Here is a 14,701-nt window from a genome sequence, read left to right as displayed (position 1 = left end):
ATCCTGGATAAAGTCTAAGGACCAGAAGGGAGTTTGTTGCCAGGTGCCCAGAGCTTGAAGCTTAGGCCAGATGCAGCCAGTTGGGGATAGATGGGTGCAGACATATGGTGGGGCTTTCTGGTCTGCCCAGAGACAAATGGTAGCCCAGGATTTCTGGGATTTCTTCCCATGTATCAGATTCTCTTGTCCATCTGCAGCTGATGGACAAGAAGCCTATTTAGTGGTTTCCACACTGGCTGTAGGACAGCCACTCGTACAGTACACATGCAACGTAGAAATTCAACCTTCATTATTATTTTGAAACACAAGATAGATAAAAGTTCAAATCTGAAATACTTTCGCTTTATCATAAGAAGTTTAAAACTGATTTATCTGTATAAGAAAAAGATAAGCTATTAGGTTCTTTAATATCAAAAGTTACAAATCTTCAATTGACTATGAACAATGATTTAAATTTTTTTAATCATCTGCTTGTATGACTGAAATTCCTTGTTGATAGAGACCACTAAGAATTTGAAGCGATCATCATTAAAATATCTTGATCAGCATTGCATAAAATCATTTCAAGCATAATATCTGTCAGTAAAAATATATGTCAGTGGAAGTAAGTTCAAATTTCTCGTTTAAAATTTTGAAATGATTTTATTTAGAATTTTTGTATAAATTTAAATATTTAATATTCTGTATTTTATTTTTCCTATAAGTGTATACAGTGTAATGATTCTTTTCACTGAGGCTTACATAGCTATTCTCAGAATCCCTCCAGTTTACTCCTTGTCCTATACAAATATTTTCATCTTTTATGTGTACAAGATGTGAGAGGGGTTGGGCACAGTGTTCTAGGACAGTGGTTTTCAACAGAGGGTGATTTCACCCCCACCCCCGGGGGACATTTGACAACATCTGGAGACATTTTTGGTTGTCACCACTGGGGAGCTGTTTACTGGGATCTAGTGTGTAGAGGCCAGGGATGATGCTAACCAGCCTACAATGCACAGAACAGTCTCTCATAAAAAGAATTATTGCACCTTTAATGTCAGTAGTGTCAAGGATAGAAACCTTGTTCAGGGAGTCCCTCTAACTCTAAAGTTCTATGATTCTGACCTATAATTGTTCTTGTTGTTCAGAGGAGATTATGATGAGCAATAATGGGTGTGGCTAGGAATGGCCAGCTTTAATCTCCTAACTTCATTTATAATTGCAGACCCAACAGGCAAATAAAACATGGGGCAGAGCTTCCTTTCTATTCACGGGAAATCCAGCCATGGATATCTGTTTGAGACGGTATACATTTCAAAGCAGCAGATGTGTAACTTCTATGAATATAACCTAGAACCCCCAGGTAAACATCTTCTCTCCTTTTACTTGTTTCCATATTCTGGAAATAGCTTTTTTGTTCCATTGGATTAGGACCCATCTTACTTTTCAACAACTTCCCCCTTCCTCAGTCCAGGTCTCACCAGGATTGGCTTGGCTGGGATGTGTCTCCCAATAGGGAGAGGCTTCCATGAAAGTTTTTCATCTCATTCCCCCACCCCCAACTCCCCATCCGCACTGCCCCCACCTACAATTTCTTTGGAATTTGAAGCCATCCTGTGTTTTGGCATTAATGCCCTACCTTCAGGGCTAAACAGACCTTCCACATCCTCCCTCTTTGATATATCTTCCCTGTTGACTTTTTAGGACTTCAGGATAATTCAAAGTGGTGGGGGATTAAACCAATCTGGTTGGCCAAACTCCATTATCACTATGGCTCCTACCATCCCTTCAGTCAATTTTTACAACAGATTCACCTCTGCCACGTGGTACCAAGAGCAGGTTTAATGGAGCATTAGATACTTGTATTTATCCTAGGATTTAATTGAGGATGGGCAATTCTACTAATACTTGCTCTTGGATAGAAGAAAGATCAATAGTCCCAGGGTCTGTGCTATGTAAATATAAGCAAGTCATTCATTCATTCAGGGTTTCACTTTGCTCCTATGTGAAAGAGCAGTAACAGCTGGAAGCCTGCTGAAATTCATTCCAACTTAAAAAAAAAAAAAAAAAAGCACTGAGAAATTTTGAAAAATATATCCATATTAGGAAATGCATGTTTTATGGTATTGACTTGTTGCTAATGGTGTCATTTCTACTGAAATGAGGAAGTTGGTTTTTACAGCTGGAGTCAGGAAATAGTTTATATCCTCTGTAGGGTTTAGAGTCCCTGGAAGATAATGGTCACTGATGTGACCTGTGATAGCACTTAAGTGTTGAAGAAACCAATCTATTAATTCACTTAAGGAATAGATATTAGGCCCCTATTATGCTCTTCGAGAACAATAGTATTTGTCTCTATTTTGCAGATGAGAACATTAAGGCACCAGATGGTTAAAGGGACTCTTCGAGGCAACCTCACAGTGTTGACCAAAGAGGAAGGGGAAGGGCAGCAGGGCTCGAAGAGCTGTGTCCAGAGCAATTAAAACCTTTGCAATTCTCGGTTCCATGATTTGAATCCTGAATGTGTGCTTCTCTGGCTAAAAATGCAACTGTTGAAGTCGAATACTCATTATTAACTAACTGCCTTATTAATTCATAGTGTTAAGTTATTGATCAGAAATAAGAACTTAATGATATTTTTTAAATACTTGATTTATTGTTTTGCTTGTTTGAAAATACTTATAGAGTTTTCCTCACACTCCTGGTAATCCTCACCAGAAGGACAACATCCAATATTTTTCCACAATGCATCCAATATTTCTCCCCCTTTAATTTCCCTTCCATTCTTAGCAGACGAGTTGCAATATCAAACTTCCATTCATGATGGGGATTTGAACTGTGAAGACTGACAGTCCAGGTAAGAAAATGTGTCCTGCTGATGTATATCCCAGTTTAGAGACCTCCCTGCCTATCTTCTTTCAGGAGGATCCCTCAGGTGTGGTTCAGTTAGTAACCCCCTAAAGCCTACTCTGTGTTATGTGCCCACTAAACCTCAAAACTCCCGGATCTCTTAGGGTCCCTCACTGTTCAATGTTCCTAACTTGGAAGGCAAATGACCATATTCTCAGGTCTGATTTTACTGCATTGACTTCACATTTTGGTTCCCTAACTAGATATCCCCTTGCAGCGTTGGCAAAGCAAAGCAACTGGAAATGTGTTCGGCAAACTGCCTCCAGGTTCCATACTAGTTAAAGCTCTATAGCCTCGCCAACATTTGCCATGGTCCATCGTTTCTATTTTTAGCCACTCTAATAGGTTTGTAATAGGATTGCACTCTAGCCTTAATCTACATCTCCCTAAAGCTTAATAATGTTGAGCATCTTTTCAAGTTCTTATTTTCTATATCTACATCTATATCTATAACTACGTCTATGTCTATATCTATGTTTATGTCTATGTCTACGTCTATGTCTATATCTTCGTCTATATCTACGTCTATATCTATATCTCCTTTGGTGAAGTGACTTGATTATATATATGATCAAGTCCTTTATCAGACATATGATTTGCAAACATCTTTTGTTAGGCTGTAGGCTGTCTTTTCATTCTCTTAACAGGATTTTTCAAAGAGCACATGTCTTAAAATTTGATGAAATCCAAATTACCAATTTTTTATTTTTGTGTATTATGCTTTTGATGTCATATCTAAGAAGACTTTGCCTAACCAAAGGTCACAAAAGTCTCCAGTGTTCTAGAGGTTTAGAAGTTGTGTAGCTTTTGGTTTTAAATTTAGATCTATGATCCATTTGGAGTTATTTTTTGTATATTGTATGTGATATATCGAACTTCATTTTTTGCATATGGATATTTACTTGTTCCAGTACTATTTGTTGAAGATTATCCTTTCTCCACTCATTTCCTTTGTGCCTCATTAAAAATCAGTTGTCATATACATGTGATCTACTTTGGACCCTCTGTTCTGATCCAATGATCTATTTGCCTATCTTGATGCCAATTATGGCACTGTTTTCATTACTGTAACTTTATCATAAGTTTTGAAATCAGGTAGTACTACTCCTCCAACCTTGCTCTTCTGTTTCAAAGTTACTTGGGCAATTTTGAGTCATTTGCATTTCCATTTGAATTTTACAGTCAAATGATCACTTCTACAAAAAGCTGCTCAGGGACCCCATCCTGCTTCTCTATGTTCCTCCTCCCTGTCACACCTGAACTCAGGGAGATAAGCAGGGCAAGGGGAGGGCATACCTCATCTGTTTCTCATATCTGGGATATCATTGTCCTTCATTGTCTGATATCCACTGTATTAAAAAAAAACATCATTTCACATATTTTGTCTTTTTCTTTGGTTATTTCAGGCAGGAGTATGAATCCAGTCCCTTAACTCCATCTTAGCTGTCAGCAGACTTGTGGTTACATTTGTTTGTTATCTTTTAGATTAAGGCATTGACCTATGTACAGAAAAGACATGATGTCTGAAATTTGCTTCAACATACTCCTGACATCAGAAAATGTGTGAGGTATAGATGAAACACCATTGGCTCCTAGTTGATAACTGTTCATACTGAGTATACTGAAACTAATTATACAGTATGGAGGTTCCTTAAGAAACTAAAAATAGAGCTACCATACAACCCAGCAACCCCACTCCTAGGCATATATCTGGAGAAAACCATAATTTGCAAGGGTGCATGCACCCTGATGTTCAGTGAAGCACTATTTACAATAGCCAGGACATGGAAGCAACCTAAATGTCCATCAGCAGAGGAACAGATAAAGAAGATGTGGCACATATATACAACGGAATATTACTCAGCCATAAAAAGAAAAAAAATAGTGCCATTTGCAGAGATGTGGATGGACCTAGAGATTGTCATACAGAGTGAAGTAAGTCAGAAAGAGAAAAACAAATATCGTATAATATCACTTATATGTGGAACCTGGAAAAATGGTAGAGATGAACTTATTTGCAAAGCAGAAATAGAGTCAGAGATGTAGAGAACAAACTTATGGTTACCAAGGGGGGAAGGGATGAACTGTGAGATTGGGACTGACATATGTACACTACTATGTATAAAATAGATAACTAGGGCTTCCCTGGTGGCGCAGTGGTTGGGAGTCCGCCTGTCGATGCAGGGGACGCGGGTTCGTGCCCCGGTCTGGGAAGATCCCACATGCCGCGGAGTGTCCAGGCCCGTGAGCCATGGCCACTGAGCCTGCGCGTCCGGAGCCTGTGCTCTGCAACGGGAGAGGCCACAGCGATGAGAGGCCCGCGTACCGCAAAAAAAAAAAAAAAAAAGATAACTAATAAGAACCTACTGTATAGCACAGGGAACTCTACTCAGTGCTCTGTGGTGTCCTAAATGGGAAGGAAATCTAAAAAATAGTGGATATATGTATATGTATGACATTCACTTTGCTATACAGGAAGAAACTAACACAAAATTGTAAAGCAACTATACTCCAATAAAAATTAATTAAAAAAATAATCATACTTAAAAAAAGGTTTTTGTATGGGCTTGATGTTTTCCATAAAAAGTTTCCAACATAAGGGTCTTAATACCTGCCTGTATCATGAGATTGTTGTGAGGATTAAATGTGGAATTATATGTAGAGTGCTTAGCACTATGCTTACAACTTAATGAAGAGTAGCTATTAATACTACATATGGGATGAAAGCAACCATCAAAGATATACAGAAGTCTGAGTTTAAAAACTTTCATACAGAAACTAACACAGCATTGTAAATCAACTATACTCCAATAAAAATTAATTTAAAACAACTTTCATAAAAAACTGATAAAAGCCTTTCACTAAGTATGATTGCAGCAGTGGTCTCTGGGTCAATAGAGATTCAGTTTAGGTGTCTGCCCCTCCAGGAAGTCTCTCAAACCCACCAACTAGATTCAGTGCCTTCTCTCTCAATTGCCCTAACACCCTATTCCATTCACTCCCAAAGCACTTACATATGGCCTGATGGCTCTCCATTTATGTGTCTGTCTCCCATCTCCTGATATGTCTTTACGTTCTTCTCTGTAACCTTAGAGTGCAGCATACAGCAGACACTCAAAACATGCTTGTTGAACTGGTTGACATCGTCTTCTCACCTGCCCATCTCTGGAACCCTCTCCTCTGTGTACACTTGGCTCCTGCCTTTATGCACAGTCAGCCCTGGGTTGATGCTTTCCTGTTACGGGGTCTTGGCCTTCAGTTTCTGCCTATGTACTTTCCCAAGCCCACTATAAGAAGTGGGTATCTTTTCAATTAATTGTACTACCACAGTGCTCTGTGTCTCTCCAATCCTTCTCCAAAGAGATGTGGATGGACCTAGAGATTGTCATACAGAGTGAAGTAAGTCAGAAAGAGAAAAACAAATATCGTATAATATCACTTATATGTGGAACCTGGAAAAATGGTAGAGATGAACTTATTTGCAAAGCAGAAATAGAGTCAGAGATGTAGAGAACAAACTTATGGTTACCAAGGGGGGAAGGGATGAACTGTGAGATTGGGACTGACATATGTACACTACTATGTATAAAATAGATAACTAGGGCTTCCCTGGTGGCGCAGTGGTTGGGAGTCCGCCTGTCGATGCAGGGGACGCGGGTTCGTGCCCCGGTCTGGGAAGATCCCACATGCCGCGGAGTGTCCAGGCCCGTGAGCCATGGCCACTGAGCCTGCGCGTCCGGAGCCTGTGCTCTGCAACGGGAGAGGCCACAGCGATGAGAGGCCCGCGTACCGCAAAAAAAAAAAAAAAAAAGATAACTAATAAGAACCTACTGTATAGCACAGGGAACTCTACTCAGTGCTCTGTGGTGACCTAAATGGGAAGGAAATCTAAAAAATAGTGGATATATGTATATGTATGACATTCACTTTGCTATACAGGAAGAAACTAACACAAAATTGTAAAGCAACTATACTCCAATAAAAATTAATTAAAAAAATAATCATACTTAAAAAAAGGTTTTTGTATGGGCTTGATGTTTTCCATAAAAAGTTTCCAACATAAGGGTCTTAATACCTGCCTGTATCATGAGATTGTTGTGAGGATTAAATGTGGAATTATATGTAGAGTGCTTAGCACTATGCTTACAACTTAATGAAGAGTAGCTATTAATACTACATATGGGATGAAAGCAACCATCAAAGATATACAGAAGTCTGAGTTTAAAAACTTTCATACAGAAACTAACACAGCATTGTAAATCAACTATACTCCAATAAAAATTAATTTAAAACAACTTTCATAAAAAACTGATAAAAGCCTTTCACTAAGTATGATTGCAGCAGTGGTCTCTGGGTCAATAGAGATTCAGTTTAGGTGTCTGCCCCTCCAGGAAGTCTCTCAAACCCACCAACTAGATTCAGTGCCTTCTCTCTCAATTGCCCTAACACCCTATTCCATTCACTCCCAAAGCACTTACATATGGCCTGATGGCTCTCCATTTATGTGTCTGTCTCCCATCTCCTGATATGTCTTTACGTTCTTCTCTGTAACCTTAGAGTGCAGCATACAGCAGACACTCAAAACATGCTTGTTGAACTGGTTGACATCGTCTTCTCACCTGCCCATCTCTGGAACCCTCTCCTCTGTGTACACTTGGCTCCTGCCTTTATGCACAGTCAGCCCTGGGTTGATGCTTTCCTGTTACGGGGTCTTGGCCTTCAGTTTCTGCCTATGTACTTTCCCAAGCCCACTATAAGAAGTGGGTATCTTTTCAATTAATTGTACTACCACAGTGCTCTGTGTCTCTCCAATCCTTCTCCAAAGACCTCCTCCTAAGTGGTGGCTTGTTTGAGCCAGGCAGCCAGCACTCATGGTCACAGGAAGGAGACGGCACCAAGGAAAGGGCACTGAGGGTGAGCACAGACCTGCCTGCTGCTTTCAGGCTAATCCAGAGCCTCTCATCCTCTTAGCCTGCATGCACGTCGACCAAGGTGAAATATTCAACCAAGAAATGAAAGAACTTAGAACCATAGGCTGTTAGGACTGGAAGGGCCTTTGAGATCATTGAGCCTGGTAGTTTGTTCAAATTTTCTTCTGAAAGAGGGTAACATTCTTAAAAACAACGACAACAAAAAGATTTTGTCTCCTATCCCCATCCCTGACATGGAGCTATTCTGGTTGAAAGGGTTGGAAAGAACAGTCCTGCTCTCATTCCCCATCTGCACATCCTCCAAATGCACACACACACACACGCGCGCGCGCACATGCACAGACACACACACACTCCTTGGTAGCTGAAAGTATCTCTGAAGAATCCTTAGGTCACTGAGGAGCAAGAGCACAATTTGAAAATCATTGGTCAAGTTAAACATTTTCACTTTGAGGAAAGTCATAAGGGGATGTTGGGTCTGGGACCCAAAGCCTAGAATTCCTGGTTTCCTTTCTTTCTATTAATTAATCTACAACTGCCACCCCTGACAAAAACAACAAAATGCTCCATAGATGTGTCTATCATCCGAATGTCAGAGCCGTAGAAATCTTCCCAGTGTGGATCCAATTTTAGCAGAAGTGTTGCTGGAACAATCACTGCCTTCAGGAATGAATCAGAGGGAAGGATAAAAAGGCAGAACAAGAGGATTTTTAGGATAGTGAAAAATACTCTGTACGATAATATCAGGATGGATACATGTCATTCTACATTTGAAACCCACAGAATGAACAACACTGAGAATGAATCCTAATGTAAACTGAAGACTTTGGGTGATTTTGATGGGTCAATTGTAAGTTCATCAGTTGTAACAAGTGTACCACCCTGGAGGGGGATGTTGATAATGCGGAGGGGCTATGCATGTGTCAGGTAGGGGATATATAAGAAATCTCTGTATCTTCTTAATTTTGCTGTCAACCTAAACTGCTCTGCAAAAATAAAGTCGTTTAAATAAAGAATGAATTGGAAATGCTTTCAGCTTTTCTCAGAAAGAAAAGTGCATGATATCCAGATTAAGGTCATTTGAAAAGCTGAGAAAGAGAAATATCTCATGCTTGGGAGGCCAGAAAGCATCAGAATCTGTATTGTGTGTATTTGTGAGCGGTTTTACAGCACCATCCAGTGGCACAAAGCAATTCTGTCACTAAAGTTCAGAAACAGGGTTCAATAATTTTTACTTCATAACAAATTCAATCCACAAGTATTTATTTGAAAACCTTTGATATGTGTGGCTTTACTCTAGCCACTGGGGGTATAACAAGTGTTATTTACAAAAACTTATACACTGATTTCAGAAAGATCTGTCTATGTTAGTTTATAGGCATCCCTAATCTGCTGTCTTCACTACAAAAAGGTGAGCCAGGATTCTGACAAGTCGTTAAGACAGATCTCCCTCCTCACTCCTTAATCTGTGATCCAAAGTGACCTCAGGCCTTCTCAGAGCCCACAAAATTGAGACCTTTTAAACCCCAAGCTCCTGATGTGGACATTTCTGGGCAAGCGAGACTTTTGGAAAATTTCCCTTGGAATATTACCAGCCAGTTGTTGTTATCAATCTAAGAATGCAAATGTATATGCTTTCTTGAGTCTTGGAGAGTAAAGCATCTAGATGTGGGTCATTCCCATGGAATCCTGGAATGAGGTAACTTATTATGTGTCCAGGACACAAAAAGTTATCTGATCAATGGTTAAATTTTCTTTCCTTCCAATTTATCACCCCACCTTGTGAGTGCTGATCATAGTCAAGCTGGAAAGAACTGTGATTTGAACCCCAAACGGGTGGAGAAGGTGTCTTTGCTGAATATCCTGGATTGCTTAGACAGGCCAAGCAGTCTGCCGCTAGGAGGGCTCTTATTTTGCCATTTTCTCTCAATTTTTTTCTGAGTCTAATTCACAGACCATTGGGTAAACCTGAAAAGTTTCTTTTTTCCTAGTGATCGGTTCTAATTCTTTTATTAAATTTGTTTTTCAATTGCAGAAATAACTTGGACAAGTCACTTCGCCCCTCTAACCTTCATTTCTTTCATTAGAAAATCAAAGAGTCTGGAATGATTGCACGTAGATAACCAGAAGGTGTGTTATATTCCTGGAGAATGCGTGCAAAAATTTTTTAGAGTTTCAGACAACCCACACTCAGCCTGCCTAGAAAATTTTACCTTATGAAAGAAAGATGTGGTTTTCAATTTCTGGCAATAGGGTCAACTAGTTACTTTAAAGGGCCTTCCAGATAAAATAAAATTAGATGATAAATTACACAAACACAGTCAACTAATGTTAATGCATTGTAGCACTTATTAAAGTGAAGGGAAATTTATGAGGGTCTAAGAATTAAATAAACAGTAATAGTAACAGTAAGCAAGAAGTAAGCAAGCAGAGGAGAGAGCTGTAAGATGAGATGGCCTGGAAGAAAATGTTCACATTCTTGCAATCAACATGCCCAACAAAGGCTCTTGGGATTCTCATAGATTTCATTCAATAAAATATAATCCACAATTTTTTTAAAAACCCACAAAACATACAAGGAATAATTGAGAGGCAGCAGAAACAATAAAGACTTAGACCTTCCAAAGACTGCAGATATTGTAATGATACGATGAAAATGTGAAATAACCATGTGCAAAAGGTTCAAAGAAATCAGAGAGAAAATAAAAAATAAGGAACAAAACCCAGAATATTAAAAAAGATAAGGCAGGTTTTAGAACTAAATAAGATTTGTAGATTTCAAATACACACACAGATCTCAGTGGTTGAGTGAAACAGAAAGTTAAACAGACTTGAAGAGACAACAAGCTGGAAAATATAATTTGAAGGAATTACCTATAATGCAGCCCAGAGAGATAAAGAGGTGGTATATATGAATAAAAGACCAAGAGACACAGATCATGAAAAGCAAATTCTAACATAACTAACCAGAGTCTCAGAAGTAAAAATTGGTGTGCAAGTGGGAGGGGGCCTTGAAGAATAGCCCTTGAGAGGGTGGGCCCTGGAGCCACAAGGCCAGAACTCACAAGCTGGCGCTCCCATTTCTCAGCTATGTGATTAGAGGCAAGTAACATAAGCTCATTGTGACTATTAAATAGGGATAATAAGAGTCTCTATGGTGTTGTAAGCATTAAATTAGTTATTACATGTAAAACACATAGAATATTGCTTTACACAAAAATGTTTTAAAAACTCTTGCCGGGTAATTCAGTATTTTTTTTTTCCAGCCAAAGACATGAAGATGCTGTACCTCTATTTGTTCCTCTGAATCTCATTATAAGCTTTGCTTTATAACACTTGGTTATAACCACCTGAGGGCTCCCTTTTGAATTGATGACCAAGATCAAGCTAATTCATTTCTAGCAGAGTCTATAACAAATAAAAAAAAATTAAAATATTTTAAACAGAGCAAACAGGTGTTTAGTAATGGAAGCTATAGCACTTTAGCAGTGCATTAGAAAAGTGGCAGTGTCTGTTATAAAGACTGACAGAACAACTTAAGAAATGAAGTATGTCCCTGCAAGTAGGAGCTCACAGTCTTTTACTAGTATCAAAAGGAAAAGAAAAAAAATAAGGTGTACAATGTCCTATGTTTTTATCTGGAAGGCAAATTATATAGGTAGGAACAAGCTTACCCTTTGGGAAGAAATGTTTAGTCAAATACCACAGTTTTTATCCAAGAAGTTCTTTTGCTTCAATCTGTAGCAAATAGAGTCTTCCCTCAAAGACTGTGTATTGTTTCTAGGGCTGTTGTAACAAATACCACAGGTTGAGTGGCTTAAACAAGAGAAATTTATTTTCTCACCATCCTGGAAGCTAGAGTTATAGAACAAGTTGTCAGCAGGTTTGGTTTCTTCAAGACCTCCCTCCATGGCCTCAGATGGCCTACAGATGGCTGTCTTCTCCACATCTTTACAAGGTCATCCTTCTGTGTAGTATGTGTCTAAATCTCCTCTTAGAAGGACACCAGTCATATTGGATTAGGACCTACCCTAATGAGCTCATTGTAACTTAATTAGCTCTTCAAAGACTCTATCTCCAAATGCAGTCACATTGAAATACTGGAAGTTAGAAATTCAACCCATGAATTTTGGTTGGACACAATTGCCCATACCAGTTGGTGCCATACATCTAAATAAATAACTTGACTGGGCAAAACTGGTTACAACTGACTAAAAGGTGAAGCTTATTTGAACATCCACCTTGTTCTCATCAGGAAACTGGACACAATGGACTACTCAAAAAAGAATAACCAGTCCTTAGATTTAGGAGATGATCAGCCACGAGGGAGAATTTGCTCACAAATTCTTTACCCTGACTCTTGGAATTTCCTGGATTCCTTGCTTCAAAGCCAGGTCTTATGTTTTCAATGGATACAGTTCCCAGAGGACCCTGGAAACACCATGAATAATGCTTCCCTACAGTTTCTTATCAAGGGAGGGTGGCTAGAAAGTCAACAGATTGAGGTGCTTTGCTTGATATCTTAACATCCAATTCTTTAACAAAGCCTCATATAGTGCATTTGTGTGTGTGTATGTGTGTGTTCTTCCTTTTTTCTTATTGGGACAAAATATACACAACATAAAATTTACCATTTTGACCATTTTTTTTTCTTTAAGGAAGCACATTAAGCTTTAATATAGAAATATTTACGTTACACTTGTGCTCAAGTGATAATAAAACATTTGTTCTTTTTGATCTCATACATTCTCTCCTCAGGAATGGCCCATCTCCTGCATGCTTGGAGCAACCTTTGGCTGCGTGGCTGGCCTTGTTACTTCACCACTCTGGATATACTGGGATAGAAAGAAACTTACATACAAGAACAATTAATTGGAGCAAAGGGAGAAGATATTTCTTTGTGCAGATTCCATAAAGACTGTGCAGACATGTATATGGTCTAAGCCAGGCAGTTACACTTAACAGCACTGTTTTTTATGTAGTTACAACATGATGTGATTGTAGCTTTTTAAACTATGAAACCCCTGAGAGATTGTACCTTCTAGTTGAAATAAAGTATTTATAATAGATTGTGGCTTCAGATGCTGTTTGGTGCTTCTTGGACCTTTAAGAAACATTCTTAATCAACTTTATAGAATTCTGAGGACAGGGTTCTTTTTTTTTTTTTCCTTTCAAGTTTTAAACTGCTTCATTATTTTTAAGAGGTCTGGGTATAGCTTTGGCATTTCATATGCTTTCTGAGAGAAATGGACAGTTTACTTGGCCACTGAAGACGTTTCTCACGTAATTAAACAACAGCTTATACATCTTGATCCTATTCTTTTTTTTTACTGTGTGTTTCTTTGGAGTTAAAATGGCTATGATAGCCTCATCAAAAACAGTCTTCAATCCCTTCTGGGTTAAAGCTGACCATTCTACATAGCAGCACGCACCTATCTCTTTTGCTAGTTTCTGTCCTTGTTCCACACATATAGGTTCTTCCTTCATATCATTCAGTCTTGCTAAAATTCTGGGGTCATCTCGGAGATCAATCTGAGTTCCTATTAATAAAAAGGGTACATTTGGTGCGTATTCCTTAAGTTCTGGTACCCACTCCTCTTTCACATTTTGAAATGAGGCTGGATTTACCACAGAGAAGCATATAAGGAAGACATCAGTCATTGGATAAGATAAAGGCCTCAGACGATCATAGTCTTCCTGTCCGGCTGTGTCATAGAGTCCCAGGAGGTACTGCCTGCCCCTTACGGTGACGCTGACTGCGTAGTGGTCGAAGATGGTGGGCACGTACTCCTCCGGGAAGGCGTCGTTGGCATAGCTCATGAGTAGGCACGTCTTGCCCACCGCCCCGTCGCCCACCACCACGCACTTCAGCATCAGCGCGCCGGGCCTGTGAGCCATGCTGCGGCCGGCCGGCCTCCGGGCATGGTCCCCCCGGAGACCCCAGCCCGCCTGGGGGGTCCGCCGCCGCCGCCGCTCAGCGCAGCAGGGCCGACCCCCCGGCCCCATGCAGCGGATCCCCCCGCCCGAGGGGAGGGGGCGGCGGGCCCGGGGCGCCGCCGCCGCCTCAGTCGCTGCCCGGATCCCCGCCCGGGCCCCGGTCGCCACGCCCGCCCGCTGCCGCCGCCGCTCGGCGCCCGCGCCCTCTCCCCGGCCCGGCCTCCCCAGGAGGATCCTCTGGATCATAAGACTGGCCGGCCCCGGGGGAGACGGCAACTTTGGGGAGGGCGGAGGAGGGGAGGGGCCAGGCGGCTCTCCCCGCCCAGCGCCGGCCCGGGCTCCCTCCCCGCTCGGCCCCGGAGGAGGGCCCATTTTGACCATTTTAAGTGTACATACAATTGAGTGGTATTAAGTATATTAACACTTTTGTGCACCATCACCGCCAGCTATCTCTAGAAATTTGTGAGTTAAGTTTTATTTGGGGCAAAATGAGGACTATAGCCTGGGAAATAGCCTCTCAGATAGCTTTGAGGAACTTCTCTGAAGGTGTGGGTGCAGTGAGTATATATGTGATTTTTTTTTTTTTTTTTTTTTTTGCGGTACGCGGGCCTCTCACTGCTGTGGCCTCTCCCGTTGTGGAGCACAGGCTCCAGACGCTCAGGCTTCAGCGGCCATGGCTCACGGGCCCAGCCGCTCCGCGGCATGTGGGATCTTCCCGGACCGGGGCACGAACCCGTGTCCCCTGCATCGGCAGGCGGACTCTCAACCACTGCGCCACCAGGGAAGCCCTGTGATTTTGGTGAAAGGGGATACATGGAATCAAGCACACATTTTTTGCAGAAGGTTATACTGCTCGTCACGAGGAGCAGATGTCTCTGTTAATGATTTCAGTGCTTTTCTAGATGTGAGAAGATGCAAGAATTTGGGCTCATAAAATCTTCTCT

At 40.8% G+C, this 14,701-nt stretch overlaps 1 protein-coding gene across 1 annotated transcript; it reads right to left on the bottom strand.

The window, feature by feature from the left end:
• Positions 1-12,525: 12,525 nt before the first annotated feature.
• On the bottom strand, positions 12,526-13,733 carry LOC102987184 (rho-related GTP-binding protein RhoQ-like). The gene is given in 2 exon segments (XM_055083960.1): positions 12,526-13,147; positions 13,149-13,733. Coding segments are annotated over 2 exon segments (618 nt in total). The 5' UTR covers positions 13,719-13,733; the 3' UTR covers positions 12,526-13,099.
• Between the last annotated feature and the right edge of the window lie 968 nt (positions 13,734-14,701).

The sequence above is a fragment of the Physeter macrocephalus genome, chromosome 4, assembly GCF_002837175.3.
Source record: "Physeter macrocephalus isolate SW-GA chromosome 4, ASM283717v5, whole genome shotgun sequence".
Taxonomy (NCBI): Eukaryota; Metazoa; Chordata; class Mammalia; order Artiodactyla; family Physeteridae; genus Physeter; species Physeter macrocephalus.
The sequence above is the reverse complement of the archived record's forward strand: the minus strand, read 5'-3'. Positions and strand labels throughout refer to the sequence as shown.